The sequence below is a fragment of the Lithobates pipiens genome, unplaced genomic scaffold, assembly GCF_037356315.1.
Source record: "Lithobates pipiens isolate NorthernLeopardFrog02 unplaced genomic scaffold, aLitPip1_a1.2 Scaffold_27, whole genome shotgun sequence".
NCBI lineage: Eukaryota > Metazoa > Chordata > Amphibia > Anura > Ranidae > Lithobates > Lithobates pipiens.
This window is the reverse complement of record NW_027507788.1, coordinates 12,309,653-12,327,061: the sequence shown is the minus strand read 5'-3', so window position 1 is coordinate 12,327,061 and position 17,409 is coordinate 12,309,653. Positions and strand designations below refer to the sequence as shown.

The following is a 17,409-nucleotide window of genomic DNA, read 5'->3' as shown; positions in this document are numbered from 1 at the left end:
TTGCCTACACACCAAATTCCGATCGTTTAGAACGCGGGTGACGTACAACTCGTACGACGGGACTAGAAAAAGGAAGTTCAATAGCCAGTAGCCAATAGCTTCCGTCCCGTGGTTGAATCTGAGCATGCGTGAGTTTTTGCGCGTGTCAGAATTGCATACACGCGATCGCACTTTTTCTGATAGAAAGTTCGGGAAAATTGAGAACGTGCTCTCAAATTTTTGCTGGCGGGAATTCGGCCAGCTAAATTCCGATGGAGCATACACGCGGTCGCATTTTCCGATGAAAAAGCTCTCATTGGGATTTTGCTGGCCGAAATTCCGATCGTGCGTACGCGGCATTAGGGTGCTGCACTTTACTGACTGTGCTTAGGAAATGGCATAAACAGTCACCTCACATCAACATATAATCTGGAGTCACTTGAGGATACATAGTCGATCACATTTAATGGACGGTCCGCAGCAGACACATGTGAAAGCATATGCAGCACTTTAAGCAGCCATCTCCCTGTAACAGTCTCCCCTTCCAACCGGGGTCATTAGTACTCGCAGGAATGGGATCTCTGTATTCACCTCCTCCATAGGTACACCTCTCTCTGGACCCTCCAAAGGAATATCCTCGTTCGGGGGAACTCTTTGCTTGCCCTGAAAGGCCTTTTGCCACCTGCCCTAGTCCTCCTCCTCCATAAGGCTTAAGAAGTCCACAGGCAGCTCTTCTGGGTGCAGGTCTATTTCTCCCCCTGCAGGGTATCCACATGCAGATTACATCTATGCTGCTGTGCGGTATTTGGCTCCCATGCACTAACTACTGCCCTCCACCCCAACCTGGCTTATTTGGCTCTCATGCCCTAACTGCTCCCCCCCCCCCAACCCAACTTGGCTTATATCTGGGCACTGACTTGCCCCTTACATCACTGCAGGAGCGCTCTTACTAAAAGGGGCCTAGCACATGATGACACTGTCATAACCAGGCATTATTCCGGCACAGAGCCACCTAGTGGCGGACTTGCTAACTGCAGCTGCCTACATGCACACAGTTTTGTAGCACAAACGTTCAGGGGTTAAGCCCCCTACATCCACATATTATGGCCAGCTGTTGGGGGACCAGCTCTTTCTAAAAGGACTTGACTCCCTTTGTCCGTACCCAAATTGCACATTGAAAGCTATTCTAAACAAAGATAGCCGCAAAAAGGGTCCTATATCTGCTCCAAAGAAAGGTAAGAATTTTATTTAATTTTTTTATTTTATTAGCTATGCTGTGTGAATGGGAACATATTAACATATTGGGGTGTAATTATAAAAGATAGCTATTTGCCCATCAAAACTGCGCGTAAACCTATTTTGTGCGAATGGGGCAAAATCGAACGTTCTCAGTCTATATTCTCATTAATTCACATTTGTGAGCGTGGAAAATACTGAATTATGGCCAGTAGATGGTGCTATCATAGGAAATTAGCATGCTCCTTGGCACCATCTAGTGCCCATAATCAGGTATTTTCTGAATTCTCACATTCGAATTGCAGATAATATAGCCAGGGAACGTTCGACTTTTGCCTCGTTCACACAAAATGAATTTACATGCAATTTCAATGAACATACAGCTATGCAATTTTGTTTCCGCTATGTCTTTATTTAGAGACACAACATTGCACGTGGATGTGTGAAGTTAAAGGAAACGTCCTGATCAGAGACAAGAAGACGATGGAGGGTTTAGTGACCGTGGAGGAAACGGACATTTGTCCGGACAAACAAACAGCTTTCAGAAGCTGCACTGCCTGCATCACCGGCCAATCAAAAATCAACATATCCTGCCGGCTCACTGGAAATGATAAGCCAGAGTTTTGGGTGGAGCATAACGGCGTTGGAGTGCATGGAGAGACCAAATCACCCGCGCTCATAGGTATGTCCAATCGGGGATCCTTTCCCTGTGAAAAAATGTGATTTCAGCTGTGCAAGGAATGGGACGTTGTGATGCAGGTTCACCAAATCGATTCCCTACATCGGGGGTCTCTGAACATCCCCCTATGAGGGCCACACTGTATATTTATATCAGAGCCCCTCTTTACACCAGGGTCCCCATCAGAGTCACCCTTAGATCATGTTCCCATCAGAGTTCCCCTTATATCAGAGTCCACCCCTTACATCAGGGTCCCCATTAGGTTATTTTTTACATTATGGTATCTGTCAGATCCCCCCCCTCCCCTCCCCCTACCACCATCATAGTCCCCCTTAGATCAGAGTCCCCTTTGCATTGGCATCCCCCCTACATCTTTAGGTCAGGAGTTCCATCATAGCCCCCCTTATATTAGAGCCCCCTTTTTATCAGAGTTCAACCCTTACATCAGAGTCCCCCTTACATCAGGTTCCCCATCATAGTCTCCCTTGGATCAGGGTCCTGATCAGAGTCCCCTTTTCATCAGCATCCCCCCTTACATCTTTAGTTCAGGGTCTCCGTCATAGCCCCCTTTTTATCACAGTTCCACCCTTACATCAGAGTCCCCCTTACATTAGGTGCCCCATCATAGTCCCTCTTATATTAGAGCCCCCTTTTTATCAGAGTTCCACCCGTATATCAGAGTCCCTTTTACATCAGGTTCCCCATCATAGTCCCCCTTAGATCAGGGTCCTGATCATAGTCCACCTTAGATCAGAGTCTCCTTTTCATCAGCATCCCCCCTTACATCTTTAGGTCAGGGTCTCCATCATAGTCCCCCTTCTATTAGAGCCCCCTTTTTATCAGAGTTCCACCCTTACATCATAGTCCCCCTTACATCAGGTTGCCCATCATAGTCCCCTTTAGATCAGGGTCCTGATCATAGTCCACCTTAGGACAGAGTCACCTTTTCATCAGCATCCCCCCTTATATGTTTAGATCAGAGTCTCCATCATAGTCCCCCTTATATTAGAGCCCACTTTCTATCGGAGTTCCACCCTTACATCAGAGTCCCCCATCATAGTCCCCCTTGGATCAGGGTCCTGATCAGAGTCCCCTTTTTATCAGCATCCCTCCTTACATCTTTAGGTCAGGGTCTCCATCATAGCCCCCTTTTTATCACAGCTGCACCCTTACATCAGAGTCCCCCTTACATCAGGTGCCCCATCATAGTTCCCCTTATATTAGAGCCCCCTTTTTATCAGAGTTCCACCCGTATATAAGATTCTCTTTTACATCAGGTTGCCCATCATAGTCCCCTTTAGATCAGGGTCCCCTTTTCATCAGCATCCCCTCTTACATGTTTAGATCAGAGTCTCCATCATAGTCCCCCTTATATTAGAGCCCACTTTCTATCAGAGTTCCACCCTTACATCAGGTGCCCCATCATAGCCCCCCTTATATTAGAGACCCCTTTTTATCAGAGTTCCACCCGTATATCAGATTCCCTTTTACATAAGGTTCCCCATCATAGTCCCCCTTACATCAGGTTGCCCATCATAGTCCCCTTTAGATCAGGGTCCTGATTATACTCCACCTTAGATCAGAGTTCCCTTTTCATCAGCATACCCCCTTACATGTTTAGACCAGAGTCTCCATCATAGTCCCCCTTATATTAGAGCCCACTTTCTATCAGAGTTCCACCCTTACATCATAGTTCCCCTTATATTAGAGTCCACTTTCTATCAGAGTTCCACCCTTACATCAGAGTCCCCCTTATATTAGAGCCCACTTTCTATTAGAGTTCCACCCTTACATCAGAGTCCCCCTTATATTAGAGCCCACTTTCTATCAGAGTTCCACCCTTATATCAGAGTCCCTTTTACATCAGGTTCCCCATCATAGTCACCCTTAAATCAGGGCTCCCATTAGAGTCCCCCTTACATCAGAGTATCCCCCTTACATTAGGGTCCCCCTTAGATTCCTTTTTACATAAGGGTCCCTTTCGAATTTTCCCCTTATATCAGAGGCCCCCTTTAGATCGGGGCCCCCATCATAGGCCTCTGGTTAGACCGGGTCCCCATCAGAGTGTCCCTTAGAGTCCACCCCTTACATCAGGGTGCCCATTAGATTATTTTTTACATTAGGGTATATGTCAGATTCCCCCCCCCCCCCCCACCACCCTCAGGGTCCCTGTGACGGACCCTTGGCACCCCGCTTGGATGCTTCCATCAAACACTGCCTCCTGCTCCCCAAACCCAGCAGACCAAGAGTTAATACCATCCCTTTTACCCCAATCATTGTACACATGTTGAGGTAAAACTAAAGGAATGACTGGGTTTTGAACAGAAGTATGGGTTTTTATACACTTCAAAAGTAGGTCACCACGTAAAAAATACATAAATATAGGCTTTCACCATGTCAGATAGTATAGTGAGTTTGCCACATCCCTGTGTGTATATATATATAGAATTGTAGTATGTACCCTCCCCCCACCCAAAAAAAAATAAAAATAAATTGGGACTTTAAATTGGCAAAGACACTCAAAATTGATTAAAAGATCTGAATTTATTGTACAAATAACATATAGATTATACAAAAAGTCATCTAAACATGATGATTGTGAAAACAGACATTGACAAAGACATGATTACCATAAAGATAAAAAACAGAAAGATATATTATTTTGCATTAAATTGAATGATACATATGTAGAGTAAATATCAATCCGGTGTCCGACATCCGGGATAAGTTCTAGCGGTACCCAACGCATTTCGGGTTTTAGATTCCTTTCATCAGGAGTGATTACAGACATACCCCACTTTTAAGTACACAATGGGGGTTTATTTACTAAAACTGGAAAATGCAAAATCAGGCTCACTTCTGCATAGAAACCAATGAGCTTCCAGGTTTTATTACTAAAGCTTAAAGCGGGAGTCCGCCGGGAGTTCCGCCGTTTTTTTTTTTTTTTTAAAAGCCAGCAGCTACAAATACAGCAGCTGCTGACTTTTAAAATAAGGACAATTACCCGCCCAGCGCGCCCGCGATGTTGGCACCCGAAGCCGATCTCTCGATCGTCTCTCGGGTGCTGCCGCCGCCATCTTGGGTATGGGAATCAGGAAGTGGAGCCTTTCGGCTTCATTTCCCGGTTCCCTACTGCGCATGCGCGAGTCGCGCTGCGCAATAAGGATGGACCCCGCTGTCTCTGGGATCCGTGTGTTTCCCAGCAGACAGCAGGGGACTTTCAGAAAGGGGCGTAGATCTACGCCCCTTTCCGCAGAGAGCTATCCCGGAAGTGGGTGTAGATACCTGTGCTGTACAGGTACCTGCACCCCCCTCCCCCCTGAAAGGTGCCAATTGTGGCGCTAGAGGGGGGGAGGATTCCAATGAGCGGAAGCTCCACTTTAGGGTGGACCTCCACTTTAATTGAACAAGCTGGGCTTAGAAGCTCATTGGTGTCTATGCAGAAGTGAGCCTGATTTAGCATTTTCCAGTTTTAGTAAATAAACCTCATTGTGTACTTAAAGCGGAGGTCCACCCTAAAGTGGACCTTCCGCTCATTGGAACCCTCCCCCCCTCCGGCGCCACAATTCGCACCTTTCAGGGGGGAAGGGGGGTGCAGGTACCTGTACAGTACAGGTATCTGCACCCACTTCCGGCGTAGATTCTGCAGAAGGTACGCCCCTTTCCGCATAATCTACGCCCCTTTCCGAAAGTCCCCCGCTGCCTGCTGGGAAACACACGGATCCCAGAGACAGCGGGGACCATCCTTATTGCGCAGCGCGGCTCGCGCATGCGCAGTAGGGAACTGGGAAATGAAGCCGAAAGGCTCCACTTCCTGATTCCCATACCCAAGATGGCGGCGGCAGCACCCGAGAGACGGTTGCATCTTTGGAGCGGTGAAAGGAGCGGGGAATACACCACTCCTAAACCACTCCTACCCATATCAATGGGGCAGCGTGGCCACACTGTGGGCAAAGCGCCGTTTCGGGCGGTTTTAACCCTTTTTCGGGCGCTAAAGGGGGTTAAAACGACCTTACTATTGGCTGCAGACCGCCGGCAAAACGACGGTAAAGCGCCGCTAAAAATAGCGGCGCTTTACCGGCGACGCCCGCACGGCCCCAGTGTGAAAGGGGCCTAAAAGCACTCGGGCTTTCACATTGGGATTTCAGATGAGGCTTCTTTTAAGTGCTTTACAGACGCTTTTTTTTAACGCTTAAAGCGACTGAAAAACGCCCCAGTGTGAAAGGGGTCTTTGAGGTGCCTGCTATTTGTTTTTTCCTTACCAAAAAATGAATTTCTTCAGAACACAGAAAAGTACTATGAAGTTGAAACAACATTTGCTACAAATCGTTACGCTGTATGCAGTTTTTTGAAGATTTTAAAAACATTTTTAACAAATTCAGCAATTCTCTGAATATTTCAGGCTGCACGAAGGAATCCATGGAGAACACTGCAAGTACAACTGAAAACACTCCGTTAGGTATTCAAATCTGAAACTGTATCATCTTTTCTGTACTTTGAAATATCCGATGGGTGTTATTTTAGGATCCATTCACACTACAATGTGTACATTAACCACTTGCTTACTGGGCACTTAAACCCCCCTCCTGCCCAGACCAATTTTCAGCTTTCAGCGCTGATGCACTTTGAATGACAATTGCGCGGTCATACAACACTGTACCCAAATGAAATTTTTATCCTTTTTTTCCCACAAATAGAGCTTTCTTTTGGTGGTATTTAGTTACAACTCGGAGTTTTATTTTTTGCTAAACAAACAAAAAAAGATGCAAAAAAAAAAAAAAAATCATGTTTAAAAGTTTGTTATAAAATTTTGCAAACGGGTCATTTTTCTCCTTCATTGAAGTGCGCTGATGAGGCGGCACTGATAGGCTGCACTGGTGGGCACTGATGGGCTGCATTGGTGGGCACTGATGGGCTGCATTGGTGGGCACTGATAGGCTGCACTGGTGGGCACTGATAGGCTGCACTGGTGGGCACTGATAGGCATAGTTAAGGCGGCACAAATAGGCACAGATAAGGCAGCACCGATGGGCACAGATAAGGCGGCACTGATGGGCAAAGATGGGCACATAAGATGGCACGGATGGGTGGCACAGATGGGTGGCACGGATGGGTGGCACGAATGGGCACTGATAGGTACCACTGATAGATGGGACTGATGGGCACTGATAGGTGGCACTGATAGGTGGCACTGCTGGGCACTGATGGGCGGCACTGCTGGGCACTGGTAGATGACACTGATGGGCACGGATATGTGGCATGGGTGCAGCACTTTTGTTAAAGCAGATTGTGGGCACTGCTGGGTGGCACTGTGGGCACTGCTGGGTGGCACTGCTGGGTGGCACTGTGGGCACTGCTGGGTGGCACTGTGGGCACTGTTGGGTGGCACTGTGGGCACTGCTGGGTGGCACTGACGGGGGGCACTTACTTTTTTTATTGTTGCACTGGCAGGGGGCAGGTGGGCACTGACAGGGTTGCAGGTGGGCACTAGCAGTGCTGGCCATGATCAGGACCGATGTCCCGATCACGGCCGCCGGTGATCGGCTTTTTTTTTTCTCCTCGCGCTGACAGCGCGAGGAGGAATAATAGCTGATTACCGGCTCCGTTATATCGCATGATCAGCTGTCATTGGCTGACAGCTGATCACGTGATAAGGGGTCGGGATCGACCCCTTGCACGGATCGGTGATCAGGCGAGTCTCGTAGACTCGCCGATCACAGAGCGCGCCGTGCGCGCCCCTCAGGGGGCGCGCAGGCCGCTCGTGCACGGGACGACATCAATAGACGTAGTCCCGGAAAAGGAGATTCGCGCTGTAGCCGTCAATTGACTATAGCGCGGATCTCAAGTGGTTAAGCTTAAGTACTGTAAAGCACATGTGTTGACATGCATTCACATCCTGCATAAAATGTGCTGAAGCACTTTAAAAAATGTTTAACCACTTGTGGACCCCCCCTCCCCCCCGCAATGTACTGTACAGGCAAAGCAACGTACCCATACAGCACTGCTTGCTTCTGCATTTAGGGTGCCCTCATGCGTGCCCCCCTCACCAATGCCAAATGTGATTGTATACAGCTGGAGTCTGTCAGCAGATCCCGCCCAATGATTCACGCCCTGGGATCTGCTGTCCAATCACAGCCCAGAACCCCGGGTTGACAATCAACACAGAGCTCTGTACAGAGGGTGCAATCTCTGTGTTACTTATTTCTGCAAAGCAGGGATAGGAAACAAACAGGCCTGTAGTAAAAAGCAGCACACTGTACACATTTATCCCCTTGGGATATGTTAACCCCATCCCAGACAGTGTCATTAGCACTGGAGGCTGTTTTTATTCTGTTGGGGGGGGGGCAGCAAACAACCGAACACCCCCCCTCACATGTGGCAACTCAAACCCTCCCCCCCCCCGCGGCAACTCAAACCCAACCCTCCCCCTGCTTTCTGCCAGTCCGTCCACTGGCACTTACCCCATCTAGGCGGTGGGCATCTGATGAGCAGCCGCGGGGATCTGGCATCCAGGCATCAGCTAGGGGCTTTTCTCCTCTTCGCTCCCGCCGTGCATCTCCTCCTTCTACGTGTCCAATAGGATCGCATGTCCTTTCAGGTGATGAGTACCAGACCCGCTTCCCAATTGGTTGCCCAGCACGCACCTCTCTAAAACTAATCCAGGAAGAGATCTCAATTGTGCTTCACATGCCCACAATCAAGACGGCAACGGCCACAAACGGAGGCAGAAAATATTCGAGTACGAAATGTAATATTTTTTTTTTTTTTTGCAAAATCGATCATGATCATTGTATAATCGTTTTCTTGTATTTCTTCTGTAATAATGCTAGGATCAAAGTAAAAAAATTTGCGGGAACTCCGCTTTAAGGTAAAAAAAAAAATGTTTAGGCTTTACAACCTTTTTAAGCTCAAGTAAACGCACATGTGTTGACATGCACTCACATGCTGCATAAAATGAGCTGAAACACTTTTACATTTTTTTTTTTTAAACTTCATTAAAGTGGTGTTGCCACCAAAAAATAAAAAATAGTTTAAAATTCTTAAAAAAAAATAAAAATAAAAATAATTGGAAAAAAATTACCTGTTGCTAGGGGGTCTCTCATAGTCTGCCTTCTTCCTTGCCCGGGCTGGTGACATCACTTCCCCTCGCGCCGCACAGTCACCTGGGACCTGTCACGTGTCCCAGATGACTGTGCAGCGTATCATGGCGCCCTGCGCCACTCGCGCATGCGCAGTGGGTGCCCGGCTGTGAAGCCACAGTAAGAATGACGGCGCCGCGAGCGGAGCGGGGAAAGAGGGGGGGGCTTCGTTCCCCCGCATCGCTGGACCCCGAGACAGGTAATTGTCCGATTATTAAAAGTCAGCAGCTGCAGTATTTGTAGCTGCTGACTTTTAATTTTTTTTTTTTTTTTAGGGGGTACCCCACTTTAAGTATTATTTCTAATAGTCTAATAAACTCCAGACATCTCTATAAAGAGGACCTGTCACTGCTTATTGTTATCACAGGGGATATTTACATTCCTTTGTCATAGCAATAAAATTGAAAAAAATAAAGAGACAGTGTAAAAATAAATAAAATAAATATATATATATACATTTTTTAAAGCATCCCGTGAGCAAAGTGAACCCATGCATCGGTCCCGTGCCAGTATGTAAACGTTAAACACACCACACATATGAGGCATCACTGTGAACCTCAGAGCGAGAGCAATAATTCTTGTACCAGATTTCCTGTCCAACTCTTAACTGGTAACCTGTAAAGGCGTTTAAAACTTAACCTATAGATATTTTTATGTACTGTAGTTTGTTGCCATTCTACAAGCGTTCACAATTTTAAAGTGTGACATGTTGGATATCTATTGACTCTGCATAACATCATCTTTTATATATTATTAACCACTTGCCGCCCGCACTATAGGCAATTGACGGCGGCAAAGTGGTTTCATAATCCGTACCGGACGTCATATGACGTGATCAGGATTATGAGCCGCTGCGCGCCCCCGGGGGCAGGCATCGCGGCGATCGTTGTTGCGGGGTGTCAGTCTGACACCCGGCAACTACGATCTCGCTAAAGAGTCTCCAACGGAGACTCTTTACCATGTGATCAGCCGTGTCCAATCACGGCTGATCACAGTGTAAATGGGAAGAGCCGGTGATCGGCTTTCCCTCACTCGCGTCTGTCAGACGCGAGTAGAGGAGAGCCGATCGGCTGCTCCTCTGACAGAGAGGTCTGTTCTGATCGATTATCAGCACAGCCCCCCCGAGGATGCCCGCACTGGACCACCAGGGACACCACCAGACCACCAGGGAAAAGGTAATAAAGGTCATAATCCTCCCTAGACCACCAGGGATGCCAGTCAGCACAATGGGTGCCAATCAGTGCCCATAATGGATGCCAATCAGTGCCCACAATGGGCATCACTGATTGGCATGCATTATTGTTTGGCACTGATTGGCATCCATTACTATAGTATAACACCGATGCCGCCTATGAGTGCCCACCTGTGCCGCCTATGAGTGCCCACCCGTGCCGCCTATGAGTGCCCACCCGTGCCGCCTATGAGTGCCCACCTGTGCCGCCTATGAGTGCCCACCTGTGCTGCCTATGAGTGCCCACCTGTGCGGCCTATGAGTGCCCACCTGTGCCGCCTATCCATGCCCACCTGTGCCGCCTATCCATGCCCATCCGTGCCCATCCGTGCCGCCCATCCGTGCCGCCCATCCGTGCCAGCTATCAGTGCCAATTTGTGCCACCTATCAGTGTCCGTCAGTGTCGCCCATCCGTGTCGCCCATCCGTGTCGCCCATCAGTGCCGCCTATCAGTGCCACTTCATTGGTGCCACATTGGTGCCACATCAGTGTAGACCCATCAGTGAAGGAGAAAACGTACTTATTTACAAAGTTTTAAAACTGAAACAAAAAAAAACATTTTTTTTTTCAAAATTTTCGGTATTTTTTTATTTGTAGCGCAAAAAATAAAAACCGTAGAGGTGATCAAATACCACCAAAATAAAGCTCTATTTGTGGGAAAAAAATGATAAAAATTTCATTTGGGTACAGTGTAGCATGACCGCGCAATTGTCATTCAAAGTGCGACAGCGCTGAAAGCTCAAAATTGGTCTGGGCAGGAAGGTGTTTAAGTGCCCGGTATTGAAGTGGTTAAACAATTGGGTATTGTTGTGTGTTTATGTGCATTAAAATGCATTACATTGTATTGCTTTAAAAAAAAAAAAAAATTGCATTTGAAAAACCACTGCACAAATACAGTGTGACATTAAAAAAATTGCAACAACCAATATTTTATTCCAAACTTGTCTTGCATACACACGGTCGCACAAAGTTGTCCGAAAATCCGATAGTTTGGAACGAGGTGACGTCAAATACGTACGTTGGGAGTATAAACGGGCCAGTAGCCAATAGTTGTCGTCTCTAAGCCCTTGTACACACGGTCGGAAATTCCGACCACAAAATCCGTCGAAACTGGTGTTGCATACACACGGTCGGACAAAGTTGTCGGAAAATCCGATCGTTCGGAACGTGATCACGTTTGTTCGTTACGAGGGGACTACGTTCAGCCTAGTAGCCAATAGCTTTGCTCTTGTATTTTGATCTGAGCACGTGCGGCACTTTGTCCGATCGGAATTCTCTACAAACGATCGGGAAAAAGTCTGATCGGATTTTGTTGTCGGAAAATTTGAGATCCCGCTCTCAAATATTTCCCGTCGGAAAAAGTCCGATAGAGCCCACACACGATCGGATTTTCCGACAATATAATCCGATCCCACCGCTTCTGTCGGAATTTCCAACCGTGTGTACAAGGGCATAGTTTATTCTGAGCATTGCGTGGCCCTTTGTCCGTCGGAATTGTCTACACGCGATCGGAAATTTAAACGATCGGATTTGGTTGTCTGGAAAATTTTAGATCCTGCTCTCAAACTTTGTGCGTCGGAAAAATCTGACGGAAAAAGTCAGATAGAGCCCCACACACATAATCTGCTCATCAGACCTCCTTCACCCAAAAACCTTTACCCTAACAAGATTAACCACTTGCCTTCTGGACCAATTCTAATGCCCCATACACATGCTCCGAAATTCCGACGGAAAAATACGATCGGATTATGTTGTCGGAAAATCCGATCGTATTTTTCCGTCGGAATTTCGGAGCATGTGTATGGGGCATTAGAATTGGTCCGGAAGGCAAGTGGTTGATCTTGTTAGGGTACAATTTCTGGGTGAAGGAGGTCTGATGAGCAGATTATGAAGGTACTGCCATGCCCAATTCTTGGGAAACTGACGGGGGCCATTTCAAGAAAAAACAAATACACTTTTATACTTTTTATAACAAATGATACATTGCAAAGTATAGTACAGAAAAGCAAAAATAAGACTGTACTGGGAGAATTGTATGATTTTAAAAAAATATTATATGGTTGGTATAGTATTATTATATTTATTGTTTAATAGAATATTACTTTGTTGGTGACAAAGGTACAAAACCGTTTCTCATTCCAGGACTGAGAAAGTATGACTTCCTTGCCTTGATATTATTGGTCTTCTTTTTTGCTTTCATCATACTCTGGTAAGCTTCACACGTCATTACTGACCACATAATGTACTATCAATGCAATTTTCAATATCCAAAAGAAAATGTGTATTATAGCACCCAAATCTCTAAAGCAGATCAGAGGCATTAGGCAATGGTACGACATGCACACACAATTCATCTATATCATTGTGACTACTGGGCCAGTCTTTTTTTTTTTTTCAAGCCTGCAGTGTGGTGGCAAAAACTAAGCACCAAGTGAATCTAAAAAGTGCTTGTGAACCAGGGGCGGGACAGGCTGTGTCACGCCCCTCCAGCCTATGTCTTAAAATAAGAGGGAGGTGAATCCTCCATTAATCTACATGTAAAATCCCCCCCCATTGTGTTTAGCTGGTTAGTGGGCATGGAGGAGGAGGGAGGGAGTGGGCTGTCATTTACTGCTGTGTATATGCCCACATTTGGGTCTCTATAGTCACATGGGCCGCTCAGATGTGATAGGGAGGAAATGCTCAGCATAGAAACTCACTGAAAATTGAGCACGTGCAGAGCTGCCAACACTGCTCTGCAAAATCCCTAGATGAATTGGGGACATGGACAGGAGGGGGAGACGAGAGCAGCAGGATAAACCAGTTTTTTTTTACAGAATACAGAAAAAGAAATCCCATAGTGACAGAGTGAGTATGAACAGCGTGTAATACACCATTTTATTGATAGTTTTTTTATGATGTGGGTTTAGTGACACTTTAAAAGACCCTGTGTCAACCAAGGTGGCCGCCAGGTTCACCTAAATCAAGCGCATCCAACTGGATCACTGCTTTAGGTGACCGGGGAAATCATAGAGAAACACAGTTTCTTTAGACTTCCTCCCCAGCTGCATTACGGTCCAGCGCCACCTGCAGTGGATAATGTAGAGTGCACCTGCCTACAGGTCCACCTAGCCCAAAAAAGACCTGTAGGATCCCATTCCTCATGGTCAGCTGAAGCCAACCACAAGTACTAAGTTAGAGACTCTCCTGAAGAGAGAGCCCAATGACAAGGGGAAGGAACCTAAGGGCCACATGTCCTCCACCTAGATTTCAGAGTAGGCTCAAAGAACCATATGGTACCATCCTTGAGAAGTGCAAAAGAAAGACACATAAAAGGACGAATGTTATGAAGAAAAAGAAGTGACAAAGTACGCCACCTGCAGTGGAGAATGTAGACTGCATGTGCCTACAGGTCCACCTAGCCAAAAAAGACCTATAGGACCCCATTCCTCACGGTCAGCAGAAGCCAACCACAAGTACTAAGTTAGAGATTCTCCTGAAGAGAGACCCCGATGGTAGGGACATATCCTCCACCTAGACTTCAGAGTAGGCTCAAAGAACCATATGGTACCATCCTTGAGAAGTGCAAAAGAAAGACACATAAAAGGACGAATGTTATGAAGAAAAAGAAGTGACAAAGTACGCCACCTGCAGTGGAGAATGTAGACTGCATGTGCCTACAGGTCCACCTAACCAAAAAAGACCTATAGGACCCCATTCCTCGCGGTCAGCAGAAGCCAACCACAAGTACTAAGTTAGAGATTCTCCTGAAGAGAGACCCCAATGGTAGGGACATATCCTCCACCTAGACTTCAGAGTAGGCTCAAAGAACCATATGGTACCATCCTTAAGAAGTGAAAAAAAAAAGACACATAAAAAGACGAATGTTATAAAGAAAAGGTGACAAAGTGCTAGACAAGGACTAGGGTTTGTGACCTGGTAGGAAAAACTGCCTTTGTCTCAGCCAAAAGGCTTAGCTCCTAATGCGAAGTGCATAACAAAAGCAAGTGGTGTCTTGACATTGTGCAGTTTCACATAGTGGGGTTCCAAACCCATACCCTAGCTTTACAAGGTCATCCTGTAGAGGATGGGGAGGAAGGCTGGGTTGTTGGGCACAGGTAGCTCTTGAGTTGGGGAAAAACAATAGCAACCGGCCAAGGATTTCACAAAAAGACTCATTAGGGACTGTCAAACAGTGCCCCATCGACATGGGATTGTTCCCTGATCTATTCTTAGCAGTCGAGCTTGTATGAGAAAGTCTCCTACAATGTGTAGGGCCTGTTTCCTAAAGCTGGCACTTGTTTTGATGTTTTGCAAGGGTTTTCCCATTTAGATTTACTCTTGCAATTCTTATGTTGTATCACCTGCCACTGCCAGACCCTGTTGGGATTGCCAAAATGATACCAGAGGTGCAGCAGAGGTTAGAATTCCATATTTGCAAGCTGGACAAGCCGTGAAGATTTTACCATAAGTGGGTTGGGAAAGACCTTAATAAATATGCTGAGTAATCTTCTGGAAGGGTCTTAGTCTCCAGGCTGTAGCCTGGAGTCCTGGGCTGGAACCCAGGACCTTGAAAGGCCCGGCCTTCTGTTGCTGACCAGAGTTGCTGAAATTATTTAATTATTTAATGACCTAACCCATGTTGTGCTTGCAGTGGGACAAAAGAACTGGGGACGATAGAGCCTTCCTTGTACCTGGTTTAATTGCTGCAGTCACCTACCTTGTATAGAAAAAACACGGTTACCTCTGGTGTATTGGAAGCTTCTTCAGCTGTATGCATGGGAAGTCTGAGTTCTACCCAGGGACTGTTAGCAAGAGAAACCATGCCACCTGTTATTGGGTATTCTAATGCATTCCCCAGGTTCTGCAGCAAACCTCTAAAGCATGTTCACACTTGAACATTTTCAAGAGTTTTTGGAGCATCTTTTTATGTTTGTATACATGTATGTTGGGCTTGAGCATTTCTGGTTTAGCCAATGAAAAGCTAGTTAATAGTAGAAGGAGAGGCAAGAAACCCCCCTTACCTTGTGCTGCTGCCAGGAAGAAGCTGGGAGGTAACACTGGGAAGCAGAAAGTGCAGGGTTTGGAGGAGGACCAGAGGAAGGTTGGAGTCAGTTGTCAGAGTCTTCCTGAGACCAGCAGGGACAGAGACTAGGGGGTGCTGCAACTGCACAGAGATGCGCAGGATCTGGCAGAGCGATTCTGTCCTCCTCTCTGCTGCCAGCTGCAGGGACAAGTTAGGGGTGCAGACAAAGGGGGTGCCACAGATGCACAGAGAGGCGCAGGATCTGGCAGAGCAGTTCTGTCATCCTCTCTGCTGCCAGCTGCTTGGACAAGTTGGGGGTGCAGACAAAGGGGCTGCCACAGATGCACAGAGAGGTGCAGGATCTGACGGAGCAGTTCTGTCATCCTCTCTGCTGCCAGCTGCTTGGACAAGTTGGGGGTGCAGACAAAGGGGGTGCCACAGATGCAGAGAGAGGTGCAGGATCTGGCGGAGCAGTTCTGTTATCCTATCTGCTGCCAGCTGCTGAGATGGGAGGGGGGGTCAGAGGTAAGCCTCTCCTTGGCGGAACAGAGAAGAACAAGATCTGGCAAAGGAGTTCTATCCTCCTCTCTGCTGTCGACTGCTGGGACAAGGTGGGGGTGGAGACGAGGGTGGTGCCGCAGCTGCAGGGGAGGTGTGAGGGCCACGTGAAATAGCCCGGTGGGCCAAATTCAAACAGTGGGACCAAAAAGCATGCAACTCTTCCCCCTCATGTACTTTTTCAAGCTCTGAGCGACAAGCTTCAAGTTACTCGACACTCAGGCGTGAAAGGGCACCATTGCACCTAATGGCTTTCTTGATGTCGAGCACTGAAGTGCTTCAGGAATTGCAATTGAAATCGCTTGTGTGAACTAGGCCAAGCCGCCCAAGGATTGGGTTGTTTTTGTCCAATGATATGAGTAAGTGGGTTCATGTAGAAAATAAGTGGGGGTCTCACTTGCACTACACAAGGCCTAACAGAATGGTGGCGCTGCCAGTGCGTTGTACAGAAAACTTGGAATCTCTAACCTAAGCAGAGGCTCGGTTTCACATTTACCCAGGTGCTTAGGAGGTGTGTAAGAATAGGACTACATATACACACACCTCCAAACTTCTTGAGATGGGAACGAGGGACACATTTTACAAAAAGTATGTAGGCATAGGAAACTCCTCCTGCCACGCCCCCTTAAAGGTGAATTATACCAAAAAAAGTGATTAGTTAAACCCACAAGTGCTTTTTTTTCACCTATTCCCTTATACTGGTTTTTTAAATTTAAAAATGCAGCAGTTTAGAAATTGGATGCAAGGTTTAGCACTGGGAAACACTTTTTGAAAGATAAATAGTCAATTTTATAAACAACTATATAGACCAAAATGAGGGACAAATGAGGAGGAAAAGAGGGATACAGGGACTTTGTCCCAAATCAGGGACAGTCCCTCAAAATCAGGGAGAGTTGGGAGCTATGTACATGTAACATAACCTTTTTTTCTTATATCCTAGGAGATTATGGCAATCTGAAGATAGTGGAAGTGGCCCTTCTGGAGACTCTGGGGGACCCCATAACCTCTGATGCTAATGGGCACTTACATAGGACCTGTGAGAGCACCCCGTTTCCAGATGAGATACCAGTCTCTTGTTGAACATCCATAACTGTGAAGTTTTTTGTAAGAAAAAAAAAAAGATGCATCTTTAACAAGTTTGAGATATAGTTGGAGATTCCTTCTAAAAATGACATTTTCAAAGTGCATAATTTATTTTCAGGAAATATGTATTTTGTAACATGTAACTTTAGATTTTGGTAGTCCAGGAATTGGCCGGGCTAGAATGAGGTCGTTTGCTGTATTGTAAAAAGGAAACAGCAGAGGAGTGCTAGCTAAGTGCAGTATATAGGAAACGACTTTATTAAAAATAAACAAGTGGTGTCCTACACAGCTCCTGACAGTGGCATCTGCTTTGTGGCTTCTGAAGACACACAGTTAAAGTGATTGTAAAGGTAATTTTTTTTTTTTAAAGCGGGAGTTCCGCCGTTTTTTGTTTTTTTTTTAAAAGCCAGCAGCTACAAATACTGCAGCTGCTGACTTTTAAAATAGTGACACTTACCCGCCCAGCGCGCCCGCGATGTCGGTAGCACCCGAAGCCGAT

The 17,409-nt window shown here is 46.6% G+C and overlaps 1 protein-coding gene across 1 annotated transcript; it reads left to right on the top strand.

Annotated features, from left to right (window-relative positions):
• Positions 1–1,637: 1,637 nt before the first annotated feature.
• Positions 1,638–17,374, top strand: LOC143933094 (uncharacterized). The gene is made up of 4 exons (XM_077456036.1): positions 1,638–1,897; positions 6,297–6,353; positions 12,407–12,473; positions 16,768–17,374. Exons 1-4 carry the CDS (start codon positions 1,654–1,656, stop codon positions 16,835–16,837), a joined length of 438 nt encoding a protein of 145 aa, XP_077312162.1. The 5' UTR covers positions 1,638–1,653; the 3' UTR covers positions 16,838–17,374.
• The last annotated feature ends 35 nt before the right edge of the window (positions 17,375–17,409 follow it).

Excerpts from the sequence above, each read along its gene's own strand:
- LOC143933094 (XM_077456036.1), top strand. The coding sequence starts at position 1,654 with ATGTGTGAAGTTAAAGGAAACGTCCTGATCAGAGACAAGAAGACGATG. Across the intron at positions 6,354-12,406 it reads AACTGAAAACACTCCGTTAG|GACTGAGAAAGTATGACTTC; the intron begins GTATTCAAATCT and ends TTCTCATTCCAG. Across the intron at positions 12,474-16,767 it reads TTTGCTTTCATCATACTCTG|GAGATTATGGCAATCTGAAG; the intron begins GTAAGCTTCACA and ends CTTATATCCTAG.